This window comes from Danio rerio, chromosome 16 (genome assembly GCF_049306965.1).
Source record: "Danio rerio strain Tuebingen ecotype United States chromosome 16, GRCz12tu, whole genome shotgun sequence".
Classification (NCBI taxonomy): domain Eukaryota; kingdom Metazoa; phylum Chordata; class Actinopteri; order Cypriniformes; family Danionidae; genus Danio; species Danio rerio.
In genome coordinates, this window is record NC_133191.1 from 55,337,769 (window position 1) to 55,365,000 (window position 27,232).

A 27,232-nucleotide genomic window follows, 5' to 3' on the forward strand; every position below is an offset into this window, starting at 1 on the left:
TACCACCATCCTGCAGGGCAATGATTGGGGCTCTTCTCAATTGCTTTATCACACGTCAGTCCGTGTCCTAAATAATTGATATCCAACACAGCCCACCCGCGTATCCTATAAATGGAAAAAGCGAAACAACAGTCGCCAAACTTTTCTTAGGTTATTAAAAGTGTTTTTTGTCACTACTTGTTTAGCCTGCGTTAATGCATTCAGTGTAAATCACTAAATCACTAAAAGATCAGGATCTCAACACCCACGCAACACAAATTATAAATGATGGGGATTTGCATATGTTTATTAATCCATCGAATCGCTGAATTCAAATCTGTTTGAAATAGATTTAGTCTTTAGTCTTTTGAAGTCAGATGACTACAGATGAAGTCAGAATTATTAGCCCTCCCGTTTAATTTTAATTATTTCAAATAAGTTCCATTTCTGTTTATCAGAGATAATATTTTTTTTTCAATCCATTTCTACACATAATTGATTTAATAACCAATTTCTAATATGATGTCAGAACATATTATTAGACTAGACATTTTCAAGATATTAGTATTCAGCTTCAAGTGAGATTTAAAGGCTTACCTAGGTTAATTAGGCAAGTTATTGTGTAACAGTTGTGTGTTCTGTAGACAATCGAAACAAATATAGCTAATAATACTGACCTTAAAATGGCTTTATTCTGCTTTTATTCTAGCTGAAATTACACAAATGAGACTTTCTCCAGAAGAAAAAATATTATAGGAAATACTGTGAAAAATTCCTAGCTGCATTTAAAAGGGTTTTATAAATGTACTTTTGCAAGTTTACTTTAATCTGGAGTCTCGACTTTGACCCTGTTATTATCAGAATGAAAAACATCGGAAATAATTCTTCCAGGCCAAAGGAAGGAAAACATGTTCAGAATGCATCTCAAGCAGGTTGTTGGCGGAGCGGCAGGGCAGAACCATCTAAGCAAACACAGGCGGCTTTTATTTTATCTTCCACACGGAGCTTTGCAGACAGATGACCATATTTGTTCGATACCATTGTGCCCTCAATTTTAGTCTTAGTGCGATATGAGCCAAAATAATTACACCCCCCAGTCAGTCCTCCAACAGGAATGAATCTGCTTTGGGTCCAATCCTAAGTTCATCATTGGAAGTCTTTCGCCCTGTTAGAAATCTAAAAAAATAAATAAAAATAAAAATGGACTGCTTGAGGATGCCTCGCAGGCCGATTTTTTGACCGTCTTCATTAAAGCTCTGATCACAGGCCATTTAAATTCAAGGACCGGCTCATTATCTGGCCGGCTTTATGCACTGCCCTCTGCTTTTGGGAATTTAGTGCAAAAACAGCTGATGGGAATCATTTATAAACCCTGAAACAAACAATTCATCTCCAGCCAATTTATTCCATTTTTTTTTTATTAACTAAGTTTGATTCTTACCATCAGTTAAAGCCAGACTCTGAAGGCAAAAACCTGTCAATTTTTGACATTCAGTGCTTTTTGGCTTTTCATGAAGTGTTTTGCTGTATTATTTAAAGGAGCTATTATGCAAAAATTACTTTATTAAGGGGTTTAACACAAGGGCGTAGGTTTGTACTTGACATTGGTGGGGACAGGTGAATCAAACAACAAGCCCCCCACCCCCCAACAATATATATATATATATATATATATATATATATATATATATATATATATATATATATATAATTATATTATATACACACACACACACACACACACAACAGTTCTGTCTGGTTCTCGAATCTGATTGGCTGATAGCTGTGATATATTTAAGTAATATCAGCATCCGTACAGCCTCTTTACCCTTTGTGTATTACTCCGCCCACATACAGCCAGCAACAAGCAGACACTACAGATCTAAAGTTTAAAAGATGCACGCTCAACTGTTTAACTGTCAGCTTATGATTTGAATCCAACGTGGAAGAAAGTAGTTCCGCATACAAAAGGGTTTTTGAAACTCTCCATGTTTGATTTTGTTTTTATGTACACAATCATGCCGTCAAACTGTTGTATAAACGCAATATCACACACGTAGCAGTGCGATGTGGCTGTATATCGGCACTGGTGTATATCTCAGTGGTCGCGTTAGACTTTCTGATTGTCCGTCATTTTGACGGAGAGGGTTGTAAAAATTCCTCATAACCTGTTATTGATCGTTATTTAATTTGCAGACTTTCTAATCGCTTTTTTCATTCATGTTTTAATAAGGAACTTGCAAGAAGAGCATAAAGGTTAAATTATTTATTTATTTATTTGACAAATGAACAAAAACTCCTATCTGCCTTGACTCATATCTTCCTCCTGCGTCAACCTTAACTGGGTGCTTGCCTGTGCGAAATCAAACGCATCAAGGGAGACTGATGCAGAGGCAGTTGTCATTAAATTCCGTGTCTTTGCCTCGGAAAGTCGACTTCTCGTGACCAAAGACCGGATTTACTAGCGCCACTTCAGCCAGCATTTTGTGGTTAGGAAACATTTCTCCTAAAGCTGTGATCAGAACTAAGTTTGCTGGATTCTCTGAATGTGGGATTTCCCAATCCTACAAGCATTCGTTTCACTGGGAAAAAATACTACAACACGCGCTCCTTCTGCACCAGGGGCGTGGCTGCACCCCTCTGCGTTCGGTAGTGCTCACAACGCACTCCAAAGCACCTGACCTCTTTGGTTGGCTCGTAACAGCTGTCGGCGACTGAGGATTTTTGTCTGTTTGTTCTTCATCGTCCTCTTTTTTTCACCTTTATTATTAATATCACAACTATTTGGCTGTTTAAAGGAACTTCTCACACTCAGCTGCTGTGACATTTTTGCAGCTGTACGCAGCAGTGACAAAGAGGAGACAAAACAAGGACAATCGCCATCAGCTGGACAGGAGTGGGAATTACAATTAGCTACAGATCACAATAGATCACCCTCAGCATAATCCGTCAAAATGATCACCTTCAGATTTTTCCGTCACTGCTGAAAAAATTCGTCAATGACGGAAAATATTCGGTTAACGCGACCTCTAATATATAAATATATATATGTATATACAGTTGAAGTCAGAATTATATTTATATTATATAAATTATATATGTTATATATAATTACATATATACATTAAACCACACTCAACTGAACTGACACTGTTTTAAATCAATACAATCTTCTGTGTGACGCTGTTTTGACTCAGTCTACATTGTAAAAGCGCTATAGAAATGAAGGAGAATTGATTTGAATTGAATCTGATACTGATACTTCTGATACTGTCACGCAATAGATAGAAGGCAATGCACAAGACATGGGAGAGCAAATCAAGGCAAAGGCAGATGGCAGCTTAGTGTATTTAGCAATGAACTCCATTGTGTCATTAATAGCACTGTTTATGTTTCTACTGTAACAAATTTGTTCTACTTTTTTCCCTAAGCAATAGTTATAAAATGATTAAATAAATTAGGAAGTCACTCATGGACTTTGGCGTAATACAGTTTGGTATATTTACCTTCCACCCACAACCCTTAATCAGGTTTGGTTTTTGGCCCTTCCTAAGAAAAGGTTTGGGCACCCCTGCTTTAGAGACATCAGAGACTTATTTTCCGTCTTGTATAATAGGTCTCCTTTAAAGAAAACATTCAAAGTGCACTTTTAGTCATTTGTCGTACTTGATCAGTTTGTGTCTGTGGATTTCAATTACAACACTTTTTTTTAAGGCCGTTTTCTAAATGAGTTTTTATCTTCTGCTTTGACTTTGATAAATCTCCACTTCAGCAGTGCTTACATACAGCAGACTTCACTGATTAATTTTTATTTTATATATTTTTTTTTTGTATTCTGAAGGTTTTTACAGAGACTTCATACATAATTTGCCAGATCATATACAGCATTTTATTTTGCAAAAACATGTTTGGGCTAGAAATGTATGCACATGTGCACGCATTTTATTAAATAATGCCTTATTTGCATATTTCTTCATTCATTCATTTTCTTTTCGGCTTAGTCCCTTTATTATTCCAGGGTCGCCACAGCGGAATGAACCGACGACTTATCCAGCACGCTTTTACACAGCAAATGCCCTTCCAGCCGCAACCCATCTCTGGGAAATTGCATATTTATATAAAACATTTTAGATGTTTTCAAATATTTGCGATTAGGGGTGGCACGGTGGCTCAGTGGCTAGCTCTGTCACCTCACAACAAGAAGGTCACTGGTTCGAGCCCCGGCTGGTCAGTTAGCGTTTCTGTGTGGAGTTTGCATGTTCTCCCCGTGTTGGCGCGGGTTTCCTCCAGGTGCTTCGGTTTCCTTAACAGTCCAAACAATTGAATAAACTAATTTGGCCGTAGTGTATGTGTGTGAATGAGTGTGTATGGGTGTTTCCCAGTACTGGGTTGCAGCTGGAAGGTCCTCCGCTGTGTAAAACATATGATGGATATGTTGGCAGTTCATTTTACTGTGGCAACTCCTAATAAATAAGGGATTAAGTTAAAGGAGAATTAATGCTTGTGATTGTTAGTATAGTATAGTATAGTATAGTATAGTATAGTATAGTATAGTATAGCATAGAATGGAAACAATTCAATGGTTCTAAAATGTTCTTTTATGAAATTATTATTTCTAATTTTTAATTATGCGACAACATAGACTTCAATTTAAACATAAATCTATCAATTATAGGAGCCCTGTTGATTGTCATAATTTATTACAGCATTTTACAGTAATTCAGTAGTTTGTTTGTGTGTTTGTTATTGTCATGTAAAAATCCTAATGTCTTATTTAATTTTATGCGTAATATTTGTTTAAAAGTAAATTAAATTAAATAAATTATATAAAAATAATAATAATTATAATAATAATAATTATTATTATTATTATTATTATTATTATTATATGTAATTTAAAGTTATTATTTAATGATGTATTATTTATATGATTTATATATTATTTTTTTACATATTTTTTAATACTGTATTATTTATATTATTATGATTTAAATTATTGTCTATTTTTTTCGTTCTGCAATTATGAAAAATATTCACAAAATCACCACAGTAAAACCTTTGACTCTAATAAGGCAACAAAAAAATCAATTAAAGGAAATCAAACATGAATTTCATCCATAAACTTTATCCAGTTTTCACATTGTATGCTAGAGATGTATGCCAGCGTGCACAGATTTCATCAAATAATGTCTTATTTAGCATTTTTAGAAAACTTGTCATTCAAAAAATATTTACAATTTTCATTAATATACTCAATCAGCCATAGAATTCTGATGAGAACTGGTAATACTTTTGTTTACCCAATTCACCTGCGGTGTCTTGCCTTCAGCCTAGCATTTTCTATATATCTGCTTTTCTTAATCTTGATTAAAATCTTCTGTTTTTTCAGTGCCGGCACGGATAGTGAACATCTCGCAGGATAAATCTGTGAATGAGGGCGAAGATGTCAACCTGTTTTGTCTGGCGGTCGGCAGACCAGAGCCCACCATCACCTGGAAGGACTTTAAATGTGAGTTTTACCGCGGCTATTTTGTTCATCATACTGTAAATTATGGTCAAGTTCTGCACATTGCATTATGGGATACTAAATACCTAATGTGGCTTGGAAATGTTTTGTCTTGGTTGAAATATGTGCCAATAAGGCACATATACATCTTTTTATGACCAAAACAAGACATATTTATTCCCAGTGTTTATTCAGATGTCAGACCAATGTTTAAATAAAACATGTTACAAGAACAGAGCATTTCAAAACATCAATAGACCATTTCAATGTGGGGATGTCATCGGCCCTTGAACATTTCCTGCTGGTTATCAACTTTATAACTGTAACAATAGGAAATTCAGTCATAGCCTAATGTTAAAACACCTATCATTACGTTAATTATCAATCTGTGGCGCATTTTGGATTCTCGGAAGCTAGTTAAAAATGTAAAACATGACCATCGTTTTTGTTTACATCCCTTAAAATGGTCTATAACTGCATCATCCTGGTTTGAACCCATTAGGCCCTATCATACACCCGGCGCAATGTGGCACAAGGCGCGACACAAGTGTTGTTTGCTAGTTTCAGCTCGGCGCAAAAGTCGTTTTGATGTTTTGCGCCACACTGTTTAAATAGCAAATGCATTTGCGCTCATATGTGCACCCATAGGCATTCTGGTCTAAAAAGGAAGGCGTTCTGAGGTGAATTGCTGGCGCGTTGCTATTTTGAGAAACTATGATAGATTTTTCAATTGACCAGAACAAAGCCGGTTTTGCCATTGTTGTAACATTAGTTGTGCGCTTACACACTGCTTAATACACACAAAATGTAGAGCAATACGCAAATATTTTTACAAATGAAAAATAATTAAAATATTAAGGATATATATAGAATATAATAAGAATATATATATATATATATATATATATATATATATATATATATATATATATATATAGAATATAATAGGAATAAATGTAAAAATATAAGAATAATAAGAATATATATATATAGAATATAATAGGAATAAATGTAAAAATATAAGAATAATAAGAATATATATATATAGAATTTAATAGGAATAAATGTAAGAATATAAGAATAATAAGAATATATATATATAGAATATAATAGGAATAAATGTAAGAATATAAGAATAATAAGAATATATATATATATATATATATATATATATATATATATATATATATATATATATATATATATATATATATATATAGAATATAATAGGAATAAATGTAAGAATATAAGAATAATAAAAAAATATATATATAGAATATAATAGGAATAAATGTAAGAATATAATAATATATATATATATATATAGGATATAAATACAAAGGATTAAAATATTACAAAACATTATTTTCTAGCCTACATAAATATAAAATACATACTTTAATGCCTTCCTCATCTCGGGAGGCTTTTTTATTTAATTCAAAACAATTTGCTTTAGTAAAATGTTATTATTATTAGCAGTATTATTTATTAAATCCATATTTATATTTGTTTTATTAAAAACAAGCTTAGATTTGCCCACTGAATAAGATTTTATTCTCTCAATGTGAAGTATTTTCTAAGTGTAAAGCAGTTAATTTTCTCTTCTCAAAAAGTATGGAGGGTTTGCAGCAACATGCCAGCCTGTGTTAAAAATACGGTGTAAGATGAGTATGCCTGCACAGGAGCAACACTGGGAGAAGGCTATGCTGAAGAAGACTGATTGAGTAGAATAACTGAATATGTAAAGCTCTGATTATATATGAAGCTAGAGTGAGTAACATGTTATCAAGTGATTATGCTATCATGACAATGCATGTAAACACTTAGTCCTTTTGGATAAGTTGCATCTATGGAGAGAACTTTGTTTTCAAAACAGTTGCTGACATGACATAGACCTGTGACATCTCTGCTGACCATAGCAAGCTGGCTGAGAGCCAAGAATAACAGAGCCACCTAGAGTAAAAACCTATCCTAAAATGGTTAAAAGTTAAAATGAGACACCTAGGGGTGTGTCAAATAACCTCTATAAAGATTGTGGAAAACACAGAGACTTTAGAAAGAGAGAGCTAAAGATAGGAATTGTCCAGGAGAGACTTCAGAATGCTCTGGGGTCTGCTCTGCTCTTTCTCAGCTTTATTATGGAGAATAAGGTCTATTTTCTGATATTTTAAAACCTCCTGTCTGATAATTTCTAATTGATAAGAAGTCGAAATACGACACCACCTGTCAGGTTTTAGACCATATGGGGCAGAGCGTGTATCTAAGGATATAACTCAGTGTTTTGAGCACGCTTCGTTTTTATTGTTCTTTTATTCGTTTGCTGGAAATTAGAACTGAATTTAGAAATAAAATTAAATAAATTTAATAAAAACAAATCTTTGCGTTTAACAAACAAAATTAATTATGTAGGCTAATGGATGTCTGGGCGTACAAGTTTTCCATAATCACAAGAGCGAAAGTGAAAGTTAATAATTTATCTCTCATTTATCTCTCATTCATTGTAGATGCTCTGTTTAACTGTTTTCTTGCTAGTGAAATGCTCAGTTATTCTACTTACACTAACTTTAAGTCGTGTAAATAGCAAATGCACTTATGGTGCGACGCAGCTGGCTCCTAAAGGGAATGGGAGATGATAATCTGATTGGTTTATTCTCAAAACACACCTATAACTCATTAAGAGAATAAGCTCAACCCTGTTAGACCATGCGCCACGGCGCAAAGCTGATTCTTCTGTCCTTAAATTAGCAAATGTGGATTCTGACGCGCCCTGAATGTGTTTGCGCCCTGCGCTTTGCACTTTGCGCATGGATCGTCAAAATAGAGCCCTAAATGTTTGATAAATCTATGTGCGGCGCACTGGCGTAGTGGGTATCGTCGTTGCCTCACAGCAAGAAAGGTTCACAGGTTCGGTCCTCTGCTTTTTCAGTTGTCATTTCGGTGTTGGCGTGAGTTTCCTTTCCTCCGGCCGCTCCGGTTTCCCTCACAGTCCACACACATGCACTGTAAAAAATGGCCGTGATTTTAACGGTAAAAAACTGTAAAAATGCTACAGTACAAATCCGTAACCTGGTTAACAGTATATTTCCTTAATATACACGGCGAATAACCGTGAATTGACTTTCGCAGAATTCCCTGCATGGCAGATCACTTTTTATGCATTTTGTTGACATTAATATGGATCTTTTTAGTTGTTTCCCCATCAGTTATGTACATTAGAGATTTATGTTACATCTAATGTTGATAAACAATGTTTATTTCATGACTTTATTTTAAGAGTGTTACCATACTGGTGTTTAGTAGCTGTGTGAATGACACTGAGCACCTTCTATATGCTGGTACTGTTTTTCTGCTTGTGGGAAATGTTGATTGTGATGAGCATTGCCTCATTATGTAACTTCCTCATCACCACCTGCATGTGGGTGTGCTAACGTGTCTAACTGTGTAACAAAATATGTTTAAATGTTGGTCATTCAAAACACAGACATATTACCTCTATAAATGTATAAAATACGGTAGTTTACCGTAAAAACGAGAAATTACTTTTACGGTTTGTACCGTGTTTTTAACGGTAAAGTACTGGCAACCACAGCTGCCGTTTTTTTACCGTAAATTTTACGGATTTTTTTTTACAGTGTGCTCTATAGGTGAATTGGGTTAGCTAAATTGTCCGTAGTGTATTTGTGTGAATGGGAGTGTATGGGTGTTTCCCAGTGATGGGTTGCTGCTAGAAGGGCATCCGCTGTGTAAAACTTGCTGGATAAGTTGGCGATTCATTCCACTGTGGCGACCCCAGATTAATAAAGGGACTAAGGCGAAAAGAAAATGAATGAATAATAAATCTATTACATGTCATTTGTTGTATACCTTTACGTGCATATGTGCCCTTCCATTGTAACCAAAATATAATGTAACAAAATTATAACCCTAACTTAAAATATTATTTTATAAACAAAACAAAGCATCTGCTCATTGTTTACTTTCCATTCACATCAATTCTCATCATTTTGTAGAGGTTTTTCATGCGTAAAATGTGCATACAGTAAACAATACACCAGAGCGGTACCAGCGGCACGAATATAATCCAAGTGATTTACAGCTCAGATTTCATTACATGTAATTACAGCCAGAACCAGTGAGATAATTGTCAACATGTGCTCTCATCCTCTTTGTCACCATTATCAGCCTTGCCGCAATATTAATAATCACGGTGATCATTAACATACTATTTATAACTTTCATTACGGTTGATATTAGCAGCATTCAGTTTGGAGGGCTTCGTGATGAAACGCAGAACAGAGAGAGCATTTTTATTGAATCTTTTTTTCCGCAATATGATTACAGGACGGTGGGGATCATCATTTACTGTCATTTATTTTCAATTGATCCTCTTAGTGTTTTGAAATCAGCTGAAGAGTCTCTCGCTCTGGATTTTGCATGAATACAGCAGCTGAGCTCAGAGACTGAAATGCAAGTGTGTCTGTGTAATAAACACCCAGTGTATCTGTTCATATTTACACACAAAATCAGTTAGGAAAAGAGGGGGCTGATAACATGCACGTTAAAGGGATAGTTCACCCAAAAAATGAAATTTTACTCTCTATTTACTCTCCCTCGAGCGTTTCCAAGCCTTCATGAGATTTATTTTTCATGTGTTGAACACAAATAGATGTGTTTTGAAGAAAGCTGAAAACCGGTAACCATTGACTTCCATAGTAGGAAAACAAATACTATGGAAGACAATGGATACCGGCTTTCAGCTTTCACTATAGAAGTCAATGGTTACAGATTTTCGGCTTTCACTTTGGACGTCAGTGGCTACCTGTTTTCAGCTTTCAAATACTATGGATGAATGTCAATGGTTACCGGTTTTCATCTTTCACTATGTAAGTCAAAGGTTACCGGTTTTCATCTTTTACTGTGGAAGTCAAAGGTTACCGGTTTTCAGCATTCACTATACAAGTCAATGATTACAGGTATTTATCTTTCACTATGAAAGTCAATGGCTACTGGTTTTCATCTCTCACTGTGAAAGTCAATGGTTACCAGTTTTCAACTTTCACTTTGGAGGTCTATGGTCATCAGTTTTCAGCTTTCACTACAGAAGTCAAGGGTTACCGGTTTTCAGCTTTCACAAAGGAAGTCAATGGTTACCGGTTTTCAGCTTTTACTATGGAAGTCAATGGTTACAGATTTTCATCTTTCACTATAGAAGTCAATGGTTACAGGTTTCAGCTTTCACTTTGGAGGTCTATGGTTACCGATTTTCAGCTTTCACAAAGGAAGTCAATGGTTAACTCTGTTCAGCTTTCACTATGGAATTTAATGGTTACAGGTGTTCAGCTTTCACTATAGAAGTCAATGGTTACAGGTGTTCAGCTTTCACTATAGAAGTCAATGGTTACAGGTTTTAGTTTCACTATGGAAGTCAGTGGTTATAGGTTTTAGCTTTCACTTAGCGTTCACTTTGGAAGTCAATGGTTACAGGTTTTCAGTTTTCACCACGGAAGTCAATGGTTACCGGGTTTTAGCTTTCACTATAGAAGTCAATGGTTACATGTTTTAGCTTTCACTGTGGAAGTCATGGGTTACAGGATTTAGCTTTCACTATGGAAGTCAATGATTACAGGTTTTAGCCTTCACTATGGAAGTCAATGGTTACAGGTTTTAGCCTTCACTATGGAAGTCAATGGTTACAGGTTTTCAACTTTCACTATGGAACTCAATAGTTACAGGTTTTAGCTTTCACTGTGAAAGTCAGTGGTTACAGGTTTTAGCTTTCACTATGGAAGTCAATGGTTACAGGTTATAGCTTTCACTATGGAAGTCAATGGTTACAGGTTTTCAGCTTCCACTATAGAAATCAATGGTTACAGGTTTTAGCTTTCACTATGGAAGTCAATAGTTACCAGTTTTCGTCTTTCACTATGGATGTCAATGGTTACCGGTTATCTATCTATCTATATCTATCTGTCTGTCTGTTTGTCTGTCTGTCCTTTTTTTCTCTATAGAATTTTGAGCAAAAAAATCTCCACTCTAATACATCCCATAATCATGCTATAAAAATGACTGCTACTCTGCATGAAATCATAGTCGTCCCGGTGTGGAGGTTGTGTGCAGATTTCGCTCTGCGCTTTTCCCCACTCAGCAGTTCCTCTACACCTCATAACCCACCAGCATCAGGAATAAAGACACACACACACACACACACACACACACACACACGCACACACACACACACACACACACACACACACACACACACACACACACACACACACACACAAAGAAAGAGCACATTGTTATTCAGCACCAGGCACTGCAGTGGAGCCATTGGTTGATGGCGGGAAAACTGGGCGTGCAGAATCAGATCCAGCCAGAGAAACACACTGCCATCTGGATCTGTACATCACAGAACCGGCGCGATGACATCACATTCACACACCTGTCCATCACTGACAGATGCCACGCCCACTCCGTCAACACATGCATGACTAACCAGCCATTCGATATGTCACACATTCGACATGTCGTTCATTCATCACTGACCACCCACACACATTCTGGACACAACTAGCAGATCCAGGCTGTGTATTACTGCGTTTATAAGAAAGTAATGATGTTTCACCGTGATTAACATGGAGAGCGTTTGGTGTGTCGTGGCTTTGAGCAAAAAACACATTTATGCATTTGGCAGACAAGAATTACAGGGAATGAACCCTGTGACCTTGGGATTGTAAGCATCATGGACACAAAAAACCTGCATGATTTTTATTATGATTAAGCACATTGTTTGCTCATTTAAAGAATTGTTTCTTGTATTCATTAATAACAGTTATACCCTGAGTTAATAATTGTATATTATTTAAACTTAAATGGCTGATTCTTAATTTTATGCTGACAAAATCATTATATTTTCAGATTTTTCACTGCAATTAAAAAGTGCTGAGCGCAGTGAGCAGGGAAAAGTGCAAACTGAGCTTTGATTAAATTTTCATGCAGAGCAAAGGTAGTTTTATATCATGAAAATGGTATCACAATGTGATCATTTTTTTACAGAAAATGCAATGGAATTGCATTATATATATATATATATATATATATATATATATATATATATATATATATATATATATATATATATATATATATGATAAATTAAATATATTAAATATATATTAGTGCTGTCAATTGGTTAAAAAAATTAACTAATTAATCACACTTTTTTTGAAAATTTATCGCGATTAATCACATTTACAAGAATGAAACTGTCATGACTGTGTTTGTCCACCAGATGCCACTGTTTTTCGCCAGCAACCACCAGCGGACTACAGTGGCTTTAAGACTACATTTCCATACATTCTTTCGCGCACACACCCGGTCTGTCATTGTCGTAAATTTTGACGTCTCATCAATTAGAAATGATCAGACCCGAGGTTTTGAATATCAGAAAATAGACTTTATTCTCCATAATAAAGCCGAGAAAGAGCAGAGCAGACCCCAGAGCATTCTGAAGTCTCTCCTGGACACCTTCTAAAGTCTCTCCTGCTCCTTCTCCTTTATTTATGTTTTTGACACACCCCTATGTGTCTCTTTTTAACTTTTGACCATTTTTGAATAGGTTTTCTAGTCTAAGGGGTTTTGCTATTCTTGGCTCTCAGCCCACTAGCTCATGTCAACAGAGATGCTACAGGTCTATGTCAGCAAAGTATAGATGCAACTTATGCAAAGGAACTAAGTGTTTACATACATTGTTATGATAGGATAATAACTTGATAATATGTTACTCATTCCAACTTCTGACACATATACCTTCATAAAAAGTATTTAACATATATAATCAGTGCTTTACATATTCAGTTATTCTACACATCAGTCACTCAGCCTTCTCCTAGTGTTGCTCCTGTGCAGGCATACTCATCTTACACAGACATATCCCTGTATTTTTAACACAGGCTGGCATGTTTGCTGCAAACACTACATACATTTTGTGAAGAGAAAATTAACTGCTTTACACTTAGAAAATACTTTACAGTGAGAGAATAGAAATCTTCTTCATCATCTACACTGATATACAACCACAGCTGTCTCCGTTCTCCGTTGATTACCTGGACTATATATTTAGTCATTCATCCTCTGCTTGTCAGTTGGTTGTTGTCATTGTTGGTATGTTGTTCCTGATCCTGATCCTGATCTTGATCCTGATCTTGATCCTGATCTTGATCTTGCTCTTGCTATTGCTATTGTATCTTGTCTTAGTGTTAAAGTTTAGTCCAAGTTTAATCTGTTTGAGTTGCTCGTTTGTTTGTTTATTTTGTTAATTTGTGACTTTGATTTTTGGATTTTGTCACTGTTGCTGCACTTTCACATTAAAGATCTGCACTTGGATTCTACACCCGTTTTTGTTCCTGTTTCAATCCTGAATCGTGACAGAAACTTGTAATTTTGGCTATTCGAATGTAAAATTAATGTAAACGCAAGAGAAAAACTATTTAAATTCAAAATATAATTGTTTATTAGAATTTTTGTTTAACTTGTAACACAGATTTCTTCTATAATAGATTAGATAATCTTAATAGACAATCTTATTTATCTACATTTACTTCCATATTCCATCCAGCCATTTGATTTTCTAAGCAACGTGTTAGTAAATAACCAAATTTAGTATGTTGATTTTGGGTGGTACGATGGCTCAATAGGTAGTGCTGTCGCCTTACAACACGAAGGTCGATGGTTCAAGCCCCGGCTGGGTCAGTTGGCATTGCTGTGTGGAGTTTGCTAGTTCTCCCTAAATATAAACTTCGATATAAATGGCCCTGGGAGTAAGTAATAAATTACTGATTTTAAAGTATTGCTCTTTAGTTAGTTAATGCTAATGTTCACATTACAATGAAGCGTTAGCTAGATCTCATTCTTGTTTCATTCTTGCTGATTTTGTCGTTTTGCTGATATTTTCCAGCTGTATAGCGGAGCAGAAATGCGTCTAGCCACACGGGAACAAGCCTGTCACAACTCTGAAATAAACACAAACACTGTCTACTTAGTGTGTGAGACGCACCAGTCTCTTTACCTGTAAACTCTCTCTTTTTTTGTCAGGATTAGATTATTTTTCAGCCCCAGCGGGTTGGAATGGGTGCTCAGACAGCCTGACGAAGATGTCACGCGGGAACGATATTTATTACGCTAATGCAATGAGTGAATAACATTGCTGTAAACCCCGGCGTGCGCTCAGTCGGTGGTGTCGGCAGCTGCAAATAATCCTCTCCAGTTCACTAGCTGTGCTAATAATCCTCCGCAATAATCTTCAATTAGAAAAGCTGCCGAATTCGAGGCGGCTGTGAATGAAAAGGTGTGCAGGCTGCCTTTGTGATTGGCTGCAGAGAAAGAAAGAGAGAGAGAGAGAAACACTGCTAAGAAGTGGATTATTCTGGCTGACACCAGAATTTCCGCACAACGTTTCTCAGTCTGGCTATTATAGCTGAAAAAGAACAAAGTCCGCTAGCACAGATCGCTTCTCGCTGTCATTGTTGTACTAATAACAGCCACTTTCATCACACAGAAGCAAATCCAGCCTTGTTCTTGTAGCTAAAGGTTTTTGTTGTTGTCTTTTTGCTCTCGCTGAAGACAAAGACGTGTCTTAGAGGTGCGAGATGCTTATTTTGAGAACGACACAGACTCCAGTTTTTTTATCAAAGCCTTTCAGTTTAGTCGGTGGACCGTTTGATGCTCGCCTCCTCCTTTCATTGCTCTTGTTACTTGTTAAATAAATAATTGGTGTGTAAATTAAACTTTTGAGGTGAACTATCTATGTAAAGGGCTCCAATTTTTACAAGATGTAAAATAAGACAGTTATGTCTCCAGAATGTGTCTGTGAAGTTTCAGGTCAAAATCCTCATGAGATCATTTCAAGAGGTCACACTTAGCTGATGATTGATAGTAAAGCTAGTTTGGTGTGCTGTCCCGGGAGAGAGCCCTGAGCTTATAAGATCCTCGAGCCCTGGGCTCCCTCTCATTGCAAGGCGAGAGGGGAGTTTGAGCTCAGGTAGATCTCGATGACTCCCCTTCTTGCTTGTTGTAGCTAAGTGTCGGATATGTATGCTGAAAGGTGTTCTCAGAGTTTAGCTAAAGTATTTGAATTAATTGTTTAGAGCAGTGGTTCTCAAACGTTTTTCATCAAGTATCACCTCAGAAAAAAATTGTCTCTCCAAGTACCACCAAAATGAGCAGTATTGAAATACAGTAGCCAATAGGCCCAGTAAAGCAGCTACAACTCTGCACAGTTAAAAAACTTGGCAGATTACATCAGAAATATAGGCTATATGTCATATATGACATTATATACATCATTATTGATAAATTTTGAAATGTGTGTAGCATCTACATGACATATTTCATTTCTCCGCGTACCACTAGAAGAAGGCCTGCGTACCACTAGTGGTACACGTACCACAGTTTGAGAACCACTGGTTTAGAGTGCTTGTTTTTGAACTGTGGGAGGAAACCGGAGGACCCGGAGAAAACCCACGTGACCACGGGGAGAACGAGCAAACTCCGCACAGAAATGCAGTGTGGTTTGGAAAGGAATTAAACCAGGGGCATTCTTGCTGTGAGGCAACAGCAGCTAATCGCTGGCCACCGTGACGCCCGTTTGAAAGGAGGGAAAGTAGGGTTGGGTGGGGGGGTTTCTTCAAGACGAAGATATTGAGATGAGAAAAGTCTGGTTATTTATAGTGAGTTAAGGATCGTCTGATAGGATAATCAGTCATTAGCTAAAGTTGGAACAGCTGTGAACAATCATAAGCACGTGATCCTCTCGAAATTTGTTTATGAATAAACTTCACTTATTATACCCTACTGAAAATGTCAGTGTAATGAAGTTTGCGGCCCCTTTGGTCGCCGGGAAGAAGGAGGCGGAGAACCGACGCAGGTTTATATTATTTATTAATAACAGTGACGGCAGCTCCTCAGATCGGATATCAGGGTAAACACAGTAAAGTGACAGAGAAAGAGAGAAAAACATTGCCAAGAAGTGTATTATTCCAGAATTATTCAGAATTTCTGCCTCATTTCTCAGTCGACTAATATAGATAAAAATAAACAAAGTCCGCTAGCACAGATCGCTTCTCACTGTCATTGTTGTACTAATAACAGCCACTTTCATCAAACAGAAGCAAATCCAGCCTTGTTCTTGTAGCTAAAGGTTTTTGTCGTTGTCTTTTTGCTGTCGCTGAAGGGAAAGATGAGTCTTAAGAGGTGTGAGATGCTCATTTTGAAAGCGACACAGTTTCTTATCAAAGCTTTAAATTTTGTGGTGAACTATCCCTTTAAAGGACGTTCTGGCCATATTACAAGATGTAAAATAAGTCTTTTATTTCTCCAGTAGTGCGATGTTGACCAATTTGGCATCGTACGATGTCTAATGTGAAACATCGCGATAGACGATGGCATCAACATCATAGGCGGAGGTGAATGAATTATTTATGAATAATTAATTAGTAAATGGTGCAGTGGGTAGCACGTTCGCCTCACAGCAAGAAGGTCGCTGGTTCGATCCTCGGCTCAGTTGGCGTATCTGTGTGGAGTTTGCATGTTCTCACTGCCTTCGCATGGGTTTCCTCTGGGTGCTCCGGTTTCCCCCACAGTCCAAAGACATGTGGTACAGGTGAATTGGGTAGGCTAAACCGTCTGTAGTGTGTGTGTGTGTGTGTGTGTGTGTGTGTGTGTGTGTGTGTGTGTGTGTGTGTGTGTGTGTGTGTGTGTGTGTGTGTGTGTGTGTGTGTGTGTATGTTTCCCAGAGATGGGTTGCAGCTGGAAGGGCATCCGCTGTAAAAACTTGCTGGATAAGTTGGCGGTTAATTAAATCTGCGCAGCAGATGTGACGTCATCGTGGAGTTTGCAGAGGTTCGCTTTGGGTGTACGCTACATGATTTCGGACAGTGGTTCACATGATTTTTTTGGAGACTCGAGTGAACAGTTTACCCGACGCCGCGTTTGATTTGAGTTGAGGGTGAACCACTTTTTAAATCGATTTTGTAAAGGTACAGGTACAACTGTACCCTTATGATCTCTGAGATAACCTGATGACCAGGGCTTGACATGAACTTTTTTGATCACCAGCCACTGTGGCTAGTAGATTTCCAACATTACTAGCCACTCGCCGTTTTCACTAGCCACACTTTTTTTGTTGGGAAATATATTTATTATATGCATAAATTTGACTTTGACATGCTAAGATCACCTGATTTAGATGTTGTGTTATGTCCACAACATGCCTCTTCATTCATTTAACTTCTTGTGTGTGTTGTGTATTAGCTTGCTCAGTGTGCATGAGCAAATGGGTTGTCGCAATGCAATCGGTTTATATTTTACATGACTTTTTATAGCTCATAATTAAGGATTTACCAAATTTATCTCTGACCACACCAGATAAGTATTTCTTAGCCACAATGTTTTAATGTGTTAAAACAAGGAAAATATAGCTTTATAGGTGCACTTTTTAATTCAACAAAACTTTTGTTAAAAAAAAAAAAAAACATTACATTTAAAAAAAATAATTATTGTCATTTATCTTAAATATGCACAGTAATCTGTCCTGGCTAAAAGTCCCAGATCAGCAGTTAACTACAAACAGGGAGTAATCTCCCATTAAAGCAATGTTATTGTAAAAAGTATCATTAAACCGGGGAAAAATTAGAAAAATAACTAAGCAAAAGAAAGCAGGTGAAACACACCGTGTGTGATAATGAAAGGATGATCACATACACACAGTTAATATAGGCCTGTTAATCTGTTCAAAGCATAATTAAAATGAAAGCAGTGACCGCTGCTGCTTACAAAAGTATGTGTTTTTTTATCTTTATTATTAACGATTTCACCATTTACGCTTCCTCTAGGCGTAGGATTCGCGCAAGTAAATGGTGATCATCCTCTCGGTCGGTTTTTACCTTCTTTGTTGCTGTTTTGCACTTGCGAACACAGTTATTTTTGTCAGCCAGGCTTATTGTCGAACCCTGCTTTTAAGAAAACTACAATTTAAAAATGATTTCCAACCAGCCAAAGTGGCTAAGGGGGTGTCTGTCTAACCCGCCAGAGCTGAAATCTACCCGCATTTGGCAGGTTGGCGGGCGTTAATGTAAAGCCCTGCTGATGACCAATAAATATTGGCTAGAAATTGCAGCCGAAAGGAGGAAAGTTTTTGTTAAAAAAAGTTTGGAAAAACCTGAGGGAAAAGTTTGTTGAAGCCAAAAGAGGTCATGGCAAAAGTGGAGACCCAGGTACACAGTTACAGAATATGTTTTTCCACCAGTCACTGGTTTTACACTGATGTATTTATTTAATTTTGCATTTAAAACAATTTAATACTTACAAAACTAAAATTAAGGAACAAATTATTTCTTTGATAACTGGAAAGGAATATTTGAACATATCGGTTTACAATATACTGATGCCTGTTTCTCTAGGCTTTATTGGTGATAATGGTCAGGGAATGTTAGACCATTATTGCCTTTAAAGCATAAGAAGAGGGCAGAAACTAGCAGCTAGACAGAAAAGTGTGAATTGTGGATGGGGCTAAATCTAAAAAAACATCAGTATTTTTTAGTAAGTGCACTTTTTTTGCTTTTATTCTTGCCATAATAACAAATATATTTGCAGAGCAACCCATGTTCTGTTGTCATTCATATTTTAACCCTTACAGGCTTACTGAAGTTTGTCCTGCGCGCTTGCGGTTCTTTTTTAGTTACTTCTTTGGTTTGGTGCGTTAATCTGATCGTTACTATTATTCAAAAGAAGGTAATGATTCGCACTCAATTGCTTCATACTGTTTTCATTTTTACTTTTTCTTACATTTTACAGGTGATAACAGACAAACAGACGTTTTGGCACAAAACCTTCCTCAGTGAACCCTTACAGGCTCCAATTAAATTTTAGAAACAGGCAAAATATATGCTTTTAACTAGCAAATCAGCAACGCCTGCCTTGAGAGGGTTAATCAACTTTAATAGGTAAAACTGTCTGCAAAAAAGTGCTGCATCAAAGTTTGATTTGAAGAAATCTTGAATGGTTATAAAAATCCTTATAATCATTAAAATAATTTATAAAAATACTAAAAGTTATATTAACAACATGACGTAGTTCCAGAAACTTTCTACTTCTCTGTTTATCCGTCTGACTTTACGGTCATTTTCTTTTGACCGCCCTCTGTCGTTTTATAAAGTATAAAAGCCTCGTTCGTTTCTCGAGGTGCACACACAGTCAATGGAGGTGCATGATGCTGCGCCAGGCGAAAGTACAAATCCAGCTTAACTGAAAAAGAACAAAGTCCGCTAGCACAGATCGCTTCTCGCTGTCATTGTTGTACTAATAACAGCCACTTTCATCACACAGAAGCAAATCCAGCCTTGTTCTTGTAGCGAAAGGTTTTTGTTGTTGTCTTTTTGCTCTCACTGAAGGGAAAGACGAGTCTTAGAGGTGCGAGATGCTCTTTTTGTAGCTCACAACGGCCAGTGAATAAAGCACAGTGACGCATCAGCCAACACACACACACACACATTCTGTGATGTTTATCCGAGAGCGACACCGACTCCAATTTTTTATCAAAGCCTTTCAGTTTATTCGGCGGACCGTTTGACGTTCGCCTCCTCCTTTTCATTGCTCTTGTTAAATAAATAAAGTCGATTCTGCTGAAATTAATTTTAATCAAGGTGAAGGGCGCGATATCTGCTCCGCTAGAAGAAGTGCCAAACAGACTTGCCAACGTAGACTAGAAAAGGGTCGTTGCATGTGTTTGAGTGTTAAGTCTGAAGGTTATATAAGTAGTTTGAAGAGAGATGTGAAGGTTATGTAAGGCCTTTGCATCTGACTGCAGGATTGATGTAGGCTGTGCATTCAGACATGCTTTTTGTAGTTTCCTCTGTTAAAGGGATAGTTCACCCAAAAATGGAAGTTTTTTTTCTGTTGAACTGTTGAGGGGTGTAATGATTTATCGTTGTACGATTTATTGCGATGCAAAAATGTCACAATATGCATCGTGACGTTATGACGATTTGATTACGATATGACGTCCGTTTTCTCTTATTAGTTGAGCTGTTTGCACATGAGCTACGTTCCACCTGCTGTCGCACGTGAGTTCAGATTGCAGCAGCAGTAATGTTAGCAGACCAAGATGAGTGGAGTTGAAATAGAGGATGGCCCATCCTCTTAAAATCAGACGTCTGGCAACATTTCGGTTGTACAGTCATTGCTTTAGACTCGTCCGCTTTTTGACACGCATACTGGGTCAAACATCCTAAGTTTTAAAGTCTTCACAGTGATTTACATACTTTGCACAGAGACATGGATACCTCCTAATGGTGTTGAAAGAGTCACATACTGTATTTATAAGGTACAATTCACCCTAAAATATCATTCTGTCTTCATATAAAGATGTATTTGCGGCCGTAAAATCACACATGATGTGAGCTGACCGTGAGCTGTTACTACAGAGGGCGGACTTTGATAGACGCGCGCGTATGGCAAGCCGTTTTAGCATTTAAACCTTTGTTCTGACTATCCATAAATATATTTAGAGATATCTCTAATTATATTTTGACTAGTCATAATTATAATTTAACTAGTCAGAATGACAATTAGAGATATCTGCAATACTAGTACCAAATCAGATTGGAGATATCTGCAAATATATTATGACTAGTCATATTCCTCCATTGAAAAATATTTGCAGATATCTCTAAATGAGTTTTGACTAGTCACAATTGTAATTACAGATATCTCTAAATGAATTTAATTAAATATGAATTAAATACCTGCAAATGTGGATTTTTTTTAGCACACACAAAAAAACACAAGTGACCAAGCAAAGCCTTAAGCTCTTACTGTTAAATTCAATTGAATAGAAAGCTTATTTTTTTTGCACCTTTACTTAAATTGTTCCTTAATTTTGTCTCTGTCATTTCAATAATATTTTTAAAGAAGTTTTTAAATGGTTTTATTTTCCAGAGACAGGCCTGTTTAATTTATTTTCTTAAAGAAGGTTCAGTTTAACAAGTTGAAACAAAAGAAATACATAAAAAATAGTTTACTTGGTAAAATTTGCATTTCAGTTAAATTTTCTAATTTTATTCCAAATATCGTGATACATATCGAATCGTGAACATTATATCGTGATACACATCGTATCGTGAGCTGAGTGTATCGTTACACCCCTATTGAACACAAAAGAAGATATTTAGAAGAATGCTGGTAATCTGTAACCATTGACTTCAGTATTTGTTTTTTCTACTATGGAAGTCCGTGTTTCCATCTTTCTTCAGAATATCTTCTTTTGTGTTCAACAGATGAAAGAAACTGATAAAGGTTTGAAATTACTTGAGGATGAGGAAATGTTGATTACATTTTCATTTTGAGTGAACTATCCCTTTAAGGTAATATTAGGGGTTAGGTTGCTGTTGTGTTTAGTGTCTGTGATGCTTGGTGTTTTTAAGGTGTCTTGGGAGGATTCTAAGAGGCTGTTAATAAAGGTATTTTTAAACTGTAACACATTACAGATCGTTTGTATCCTAATTTAAAAGTCATCCTTTACCTTACAATAAAACAGTCTCAAAATTGTAATGCGTTACATGATCCTGTGTTGAGTTAATATCATCAAAATAACCACAGAAGTCAAACTTAAAGGTACAAGAATTAAAACTTTTTATCTGTCCTTTCATCCAAATATTTTATCCATCCATCAATCTATCTAAATATCACATCCATCCAATCATTGATCTAAATATTGTATCCATCGGACCATCTATCGAAATATCGTATCAATCTATTTATCCATTGTTATAAATATCATATCCATTCATCCATTCATCTAAATATCATATCCATCAATCTATCCGTCTAGATATAATATCCATCGATTAATCCACCCATCAATCCATCCATCCATCCATCCGTCCATCTAAACATAATATCCATCCAAATATCATATCCATCTGTCCATCCACCCATCTATTCATATATATATACATTGCATCTATCCAACCATCCAACCACCCATCTAAATAGTATATCCACTTATCCATTCATCCATCCATCCATCCATCCATCTAAATATCATATCATATCCATCCATCCATCTGCCAATCTAAACATAAAATCCATCCATCTAAATATCATATTCATCCGTCCATCCACCCATCTATTCATATATATAGTATCTATCTATCTATCTATCTATCTATCTATCTATCTATCTATCTATCTATCTATCTATCTATCTATCTATCTATCTATCTATCTATCTATCTATCTATCTATCTATCTATCTATCTATCTATCTATCTATCTATCTATCTATCTATCTATATATATATATATATATATATATATATACATATATATATATATATATATATATATATATATATATATATATATATATATATATATATATATATATATATATATATATATATATATATATGAAACATGTGCTGGATAAGTTGCCGGTTCATTCCACTGTGGCGACCCCGTATTAATAAGGGGACTCGAAAAGAAAATGAAAATGACCGAACAACAGTTTTGCTTTTCCAATGTACCATTTCCTATTCCCAACACTGAAATGTATTCAGAAATATTTATAAATAGACACATACTCTACATCCACATATACACACATCACAGTGCCACTGCTGAAACTATTCTGTGTATTGTGCAGACCTAGCATACTCACAGGAAATTGTGTCCCAGTGTCCTCCACAGTCTAGTGTTCCAACTTTATTTAGTCATTCAGGCAGGCTCAGAGTCTGAAAGCCCTGCTCCCTTCACTGCGAAATTAAAGCTGTGACACTTGAGTGCATGAAGTGTCCAACATTCTGCTCTTGCCTTTAAATAAGTGAGAGCATCATCTGGGTAGACAAGTGCACTTTTTTCGCATTCAAATTTTTACACTACTTGCAATATTTCTGCAAAAAAAAAAAACAGAACAGTGCAAAAGCATGCTGATTAGGATGTTATTTGGTTGTTAAGGTATTATAAGTGCCTATTATTAGGCTTGGTTGTTAGTATAGTCCAAAAAACGGCATCACACCACCCACCTGTTTCTGTTTACGTGTTGCAGATTATCATCCTTTGGTTATTGCCTCGTCATATCTCGCTGCTCTTCTGAAGTAATTCACAACTTGGTCTCTGTTTACAAGTTTGTGAGAGTTCGAGTAGTTGCTGTCATGTGATGTGCATTTGACAGGACTGTACCTCACGTTAATTTCATGACAAAAAAAGAGAACATTTGTTTTTAAGGGCCTACTCACACTATGCCATCCGTACTGTGCCCAGGCCCGTTTCCCGGATCGTTTGAGAAGTGTGAGTGCGCTGAATCGGGCTCAAGCACGGTTCACTTGGCCGGCCCTGGCCCGGTTGGAAGAGGTGTGCCTGAGCGCGGTACACTTGGGCTTTGGCGCGGTACGCTTGTGTGTGAGTGCAAAACGCGCCAAAGCCCAAAACTGAAAGCGAGACGTGACTTTTAAGGGACTGTTTCATATGGATTTATTAATCATTCTCACTGTTCAGTGAACGTAAACTGCCGTAGTTTATTAAAGACGCAAACTCCTCACTTCACGACAGCTGTGCGCCTTTAGCAAACCTCCTCATTCCTGCAGCACGAGAGCTTTATGATGAGCTTTATGTTTATGAGCGCTAAAAGTGGCGGATCTGTTCGGCGAAATATCTGACTGCGTGTCCCTGCATCCCTAAGGACTGTTTGGCGAAATATTTGACGGCATATCAAACGACTGAAACGATATAACTAGAGAAATCTCCACTGTGCTGCTGAGTGAGAGAGCGCTTCTCACTGAACAGCACAGCAGCGATGACGTAAGCGTGCCGAAGCCCGTTTGTGGTGTGAGTGCGGGCCGTCGGGGGAGACGGGAGGGGGGACAAGCGTGCTTTGGCCCGGTTCGAGGCAACTGTACCTAGTGTGAGTACGGCCTAAGTGTAGTTGGCTTTTTTAAAAGAGGATATTTTAAGCTCTTTCATATCTGTGAAGCAAGTACTGGCTGATATTCCAGCGCGTTTGTTCACCAGAAATTCATAATGAAGCTGCAGAAACTGTCATACAAACACACATTTTGTCCGAGTCCCTCCCCTGGAGAATTGTCAGTTTATTGCAATTGATTATTGGCTCCTATACTAGAAGGCGGGGCTTCATTCGCCATATTGACCATTACACTTTTCCCAATTCAAAACTATACAAATGTCATTTCTTGTGTATACTATACTTTGAGGCCCTGCTTTGCTTCAGTGATCTTGGGTTACAGGGTGATGTGGCTGTGATTTTTAGCTTTCTTCAAACTATCTTCTTCAGTTCAAAATCAAACAAAAAGTGATTCTTAATGTGTCGGTGCTCTTTAGTTAAGGGATTCATAAAAATAATCGTCCAAGGCACTCAAAAAGTAAGTGAAAAAATGTAAAAGCCTTTTTTTAACATGGCTAATATGTAAGAAATCTTAATTAATAAAGTTAATAAAGACTTTTCAACTTAGTTTTTAAATGCCTTGAGTTTATGATTTCATTATAGAATAAATATCAAGCTAATTAATTTTTTTGTGGACTGTCCCTCTTAATGTGTTTAAATTTGAAATGCCACAGCTCACCTTGAAGACTCTTGACATAAACAGAGGATTGGCTGAGATGTGAAAGTTGCACAGGGGTAAATCATTCAGTTTTTTTAGCAGATATAGAGTTGTGGTTAAAGTTTGCATGATCTGGAAGCTGCGACCGTTCTGTTTTTTTCATATTGTGACACAGTTCCTAGAGAAACTTAATTTTTTTCCGCAGGCACATGACATCAGATTAACGTTGTACCCCAACATCGTGGAATGTTACAGTTTGATTGGAAATGAAGATCAGGTTGACGTCAGAACCCAACGTCTGGCTGATGTTAATGTCTAACTTCTGACAGACTTCATTCATAATGTCCAACTTCATTGCATTTTGATTACTTCCCAACGCATAAGAACAAGAAAATATCAATGTCTAATGATGTTACAGCATGACGTTGTGTGGACATTACCCCTATGAAATCTATTAGATGTTGGATTTTGGTTGCTATGGCTGATGAATAAATGTCAGTATTTGACGTCAACATGACGTTGGTGTAAGATGTTGGCTCCATGTTGGAATTGGTCACTTTCCAACACAACCAAAAATCAACAAAATTTCAACGTCAGGAGTGTCGCTAGACCCCATTTACTGGGGCATGTTTTATATGGTATATATTAGTGCTGTCGAAATTAGTGCGTTAACGCATGCGATTAATTGAAATATTTAACATGTTAAAAAAATGAAGGCAATTAACCCAGTTGCAGTTTTTTTTTTTTAGGGGTTGAGTGAGCGATGTATCTGAGTAAGGGCGTGTGCGCGCTAGACGTACCTGAAAAGCGGTGGGGGTGAGTTGCTCACGACGTAAAGAGCGGTGAGGAGAGAGTTGCGCGGGACGTACCTGAAGAGCTAGGAGGGATGCGGTGGAGAGGGGTGTGCAACGTATTTAAGGACCGGGCGGGAGACGCGCAATTTCCGGGAGATTATCATTCATTTGCGGGCATCCGGGAGTCTCTGTGCAATTGAAGGATGCTCCCGCAACTTCCGGGAGACTTGGAATGTCTGGACTAGACTGTCTTAGCAACTGTCTGAATGTAAAGGAGGACTGAGCAAAATTGTTTCTACTTTATAATTAACATTCTCAACTCACAGCAATACAACTTTACAATGAGTACAATTGTTTGTATTCAATACTTTATTATTATTATAATTTTCCATATCTGCAATGCCTGTATTTTGCCATTTTTTTGCAGTCCACTTAGAATCCAACATGGAAATAACAAGGAAGCACTTTTTTAAGGCAAGTTTCAGTATAAAACAATTAATGTCGCATTACCAGGCTCTCCAGCGTTTTCTCCAGAGATTCATCTAATTTCGTATGTTTCATTTTTAACTTTCAACTTTTTTTTAATGAAATTTGATACCGCATGGCGAACGGAAAGAAAAACCTCAGCATTTCGTGACTCGGTGGTCCTTTAAGATAATCAAAAATCGATGTTTTTGCGTACATGTCGTAAGGTGAATCGTTAGGTGTGTGCGTGCGTGCGAGTGTGTGTGTCTATGTGTGAGCGATTTGGTGTGACACAACGCATACATGTATGTGCCATTGATGCTTATTACGTCCTTGTCGCAGCACCAGTGGCCACAAAATTAAGCACCGACATGCATATGCTGATTCAGTAATCCTGCTTGTGATCCTGCCTGTTTGCACTCTCAGCACACATCATTCAAAACAAAAGGTCCACATTGTCCCCCGATAATGTCAACAGACTGGACTCTCTTAGCAACTGTCTGAATGTAAAGGAGGGCTGAGCAAAATTGTTTCTACTTTATAATTAACATTGTCAACTCACAGCAATACAATTTTACAATGAGTACAATTGTTTGTATTCAATACCTTATTATTATAATTTTCCATATTTGCAATGCCTGTATTTTGGCATTTCTTTGCAGTCCACTTAGAATCTAACTTGGAAATCAATGTTTTCTTTATTGGTATTGATTGTTTTGAAATTCAGATGGCATTAACATGCCTGTGTTTTTATTTCTGCAATAAATATGGCTGTCAAGCCAGGATCTTGATGGTTTATTGTGTTTACATCAAGAAATCTGTGTTACAAGTTAAACAAAAATTCTATTAAACAATTATATTTTGAATTTAAATAT

The 27,232-nt window shown here is 36.8% G+C and overlaps 1 protein-coding gene across 1 annotated transcript in view; it reads left to right on the forward strand.

Annotated features, from left to right (window-relative positions):
• iglon5 (IgLON family member 5) overlaps nt 1-27,232 on the forward strand; it is a 393,843-nt gene that overhangs the window by 336,990 nt on the left and 29,621 nt on the right. The window contains 1 exon segment of the mRNA NM_001017775.2: nt 5,369-5,488. Within this exon segment, the coding sequence (NP_001017775.2) occupies nt 5,369-5,488 (120 nt within the window).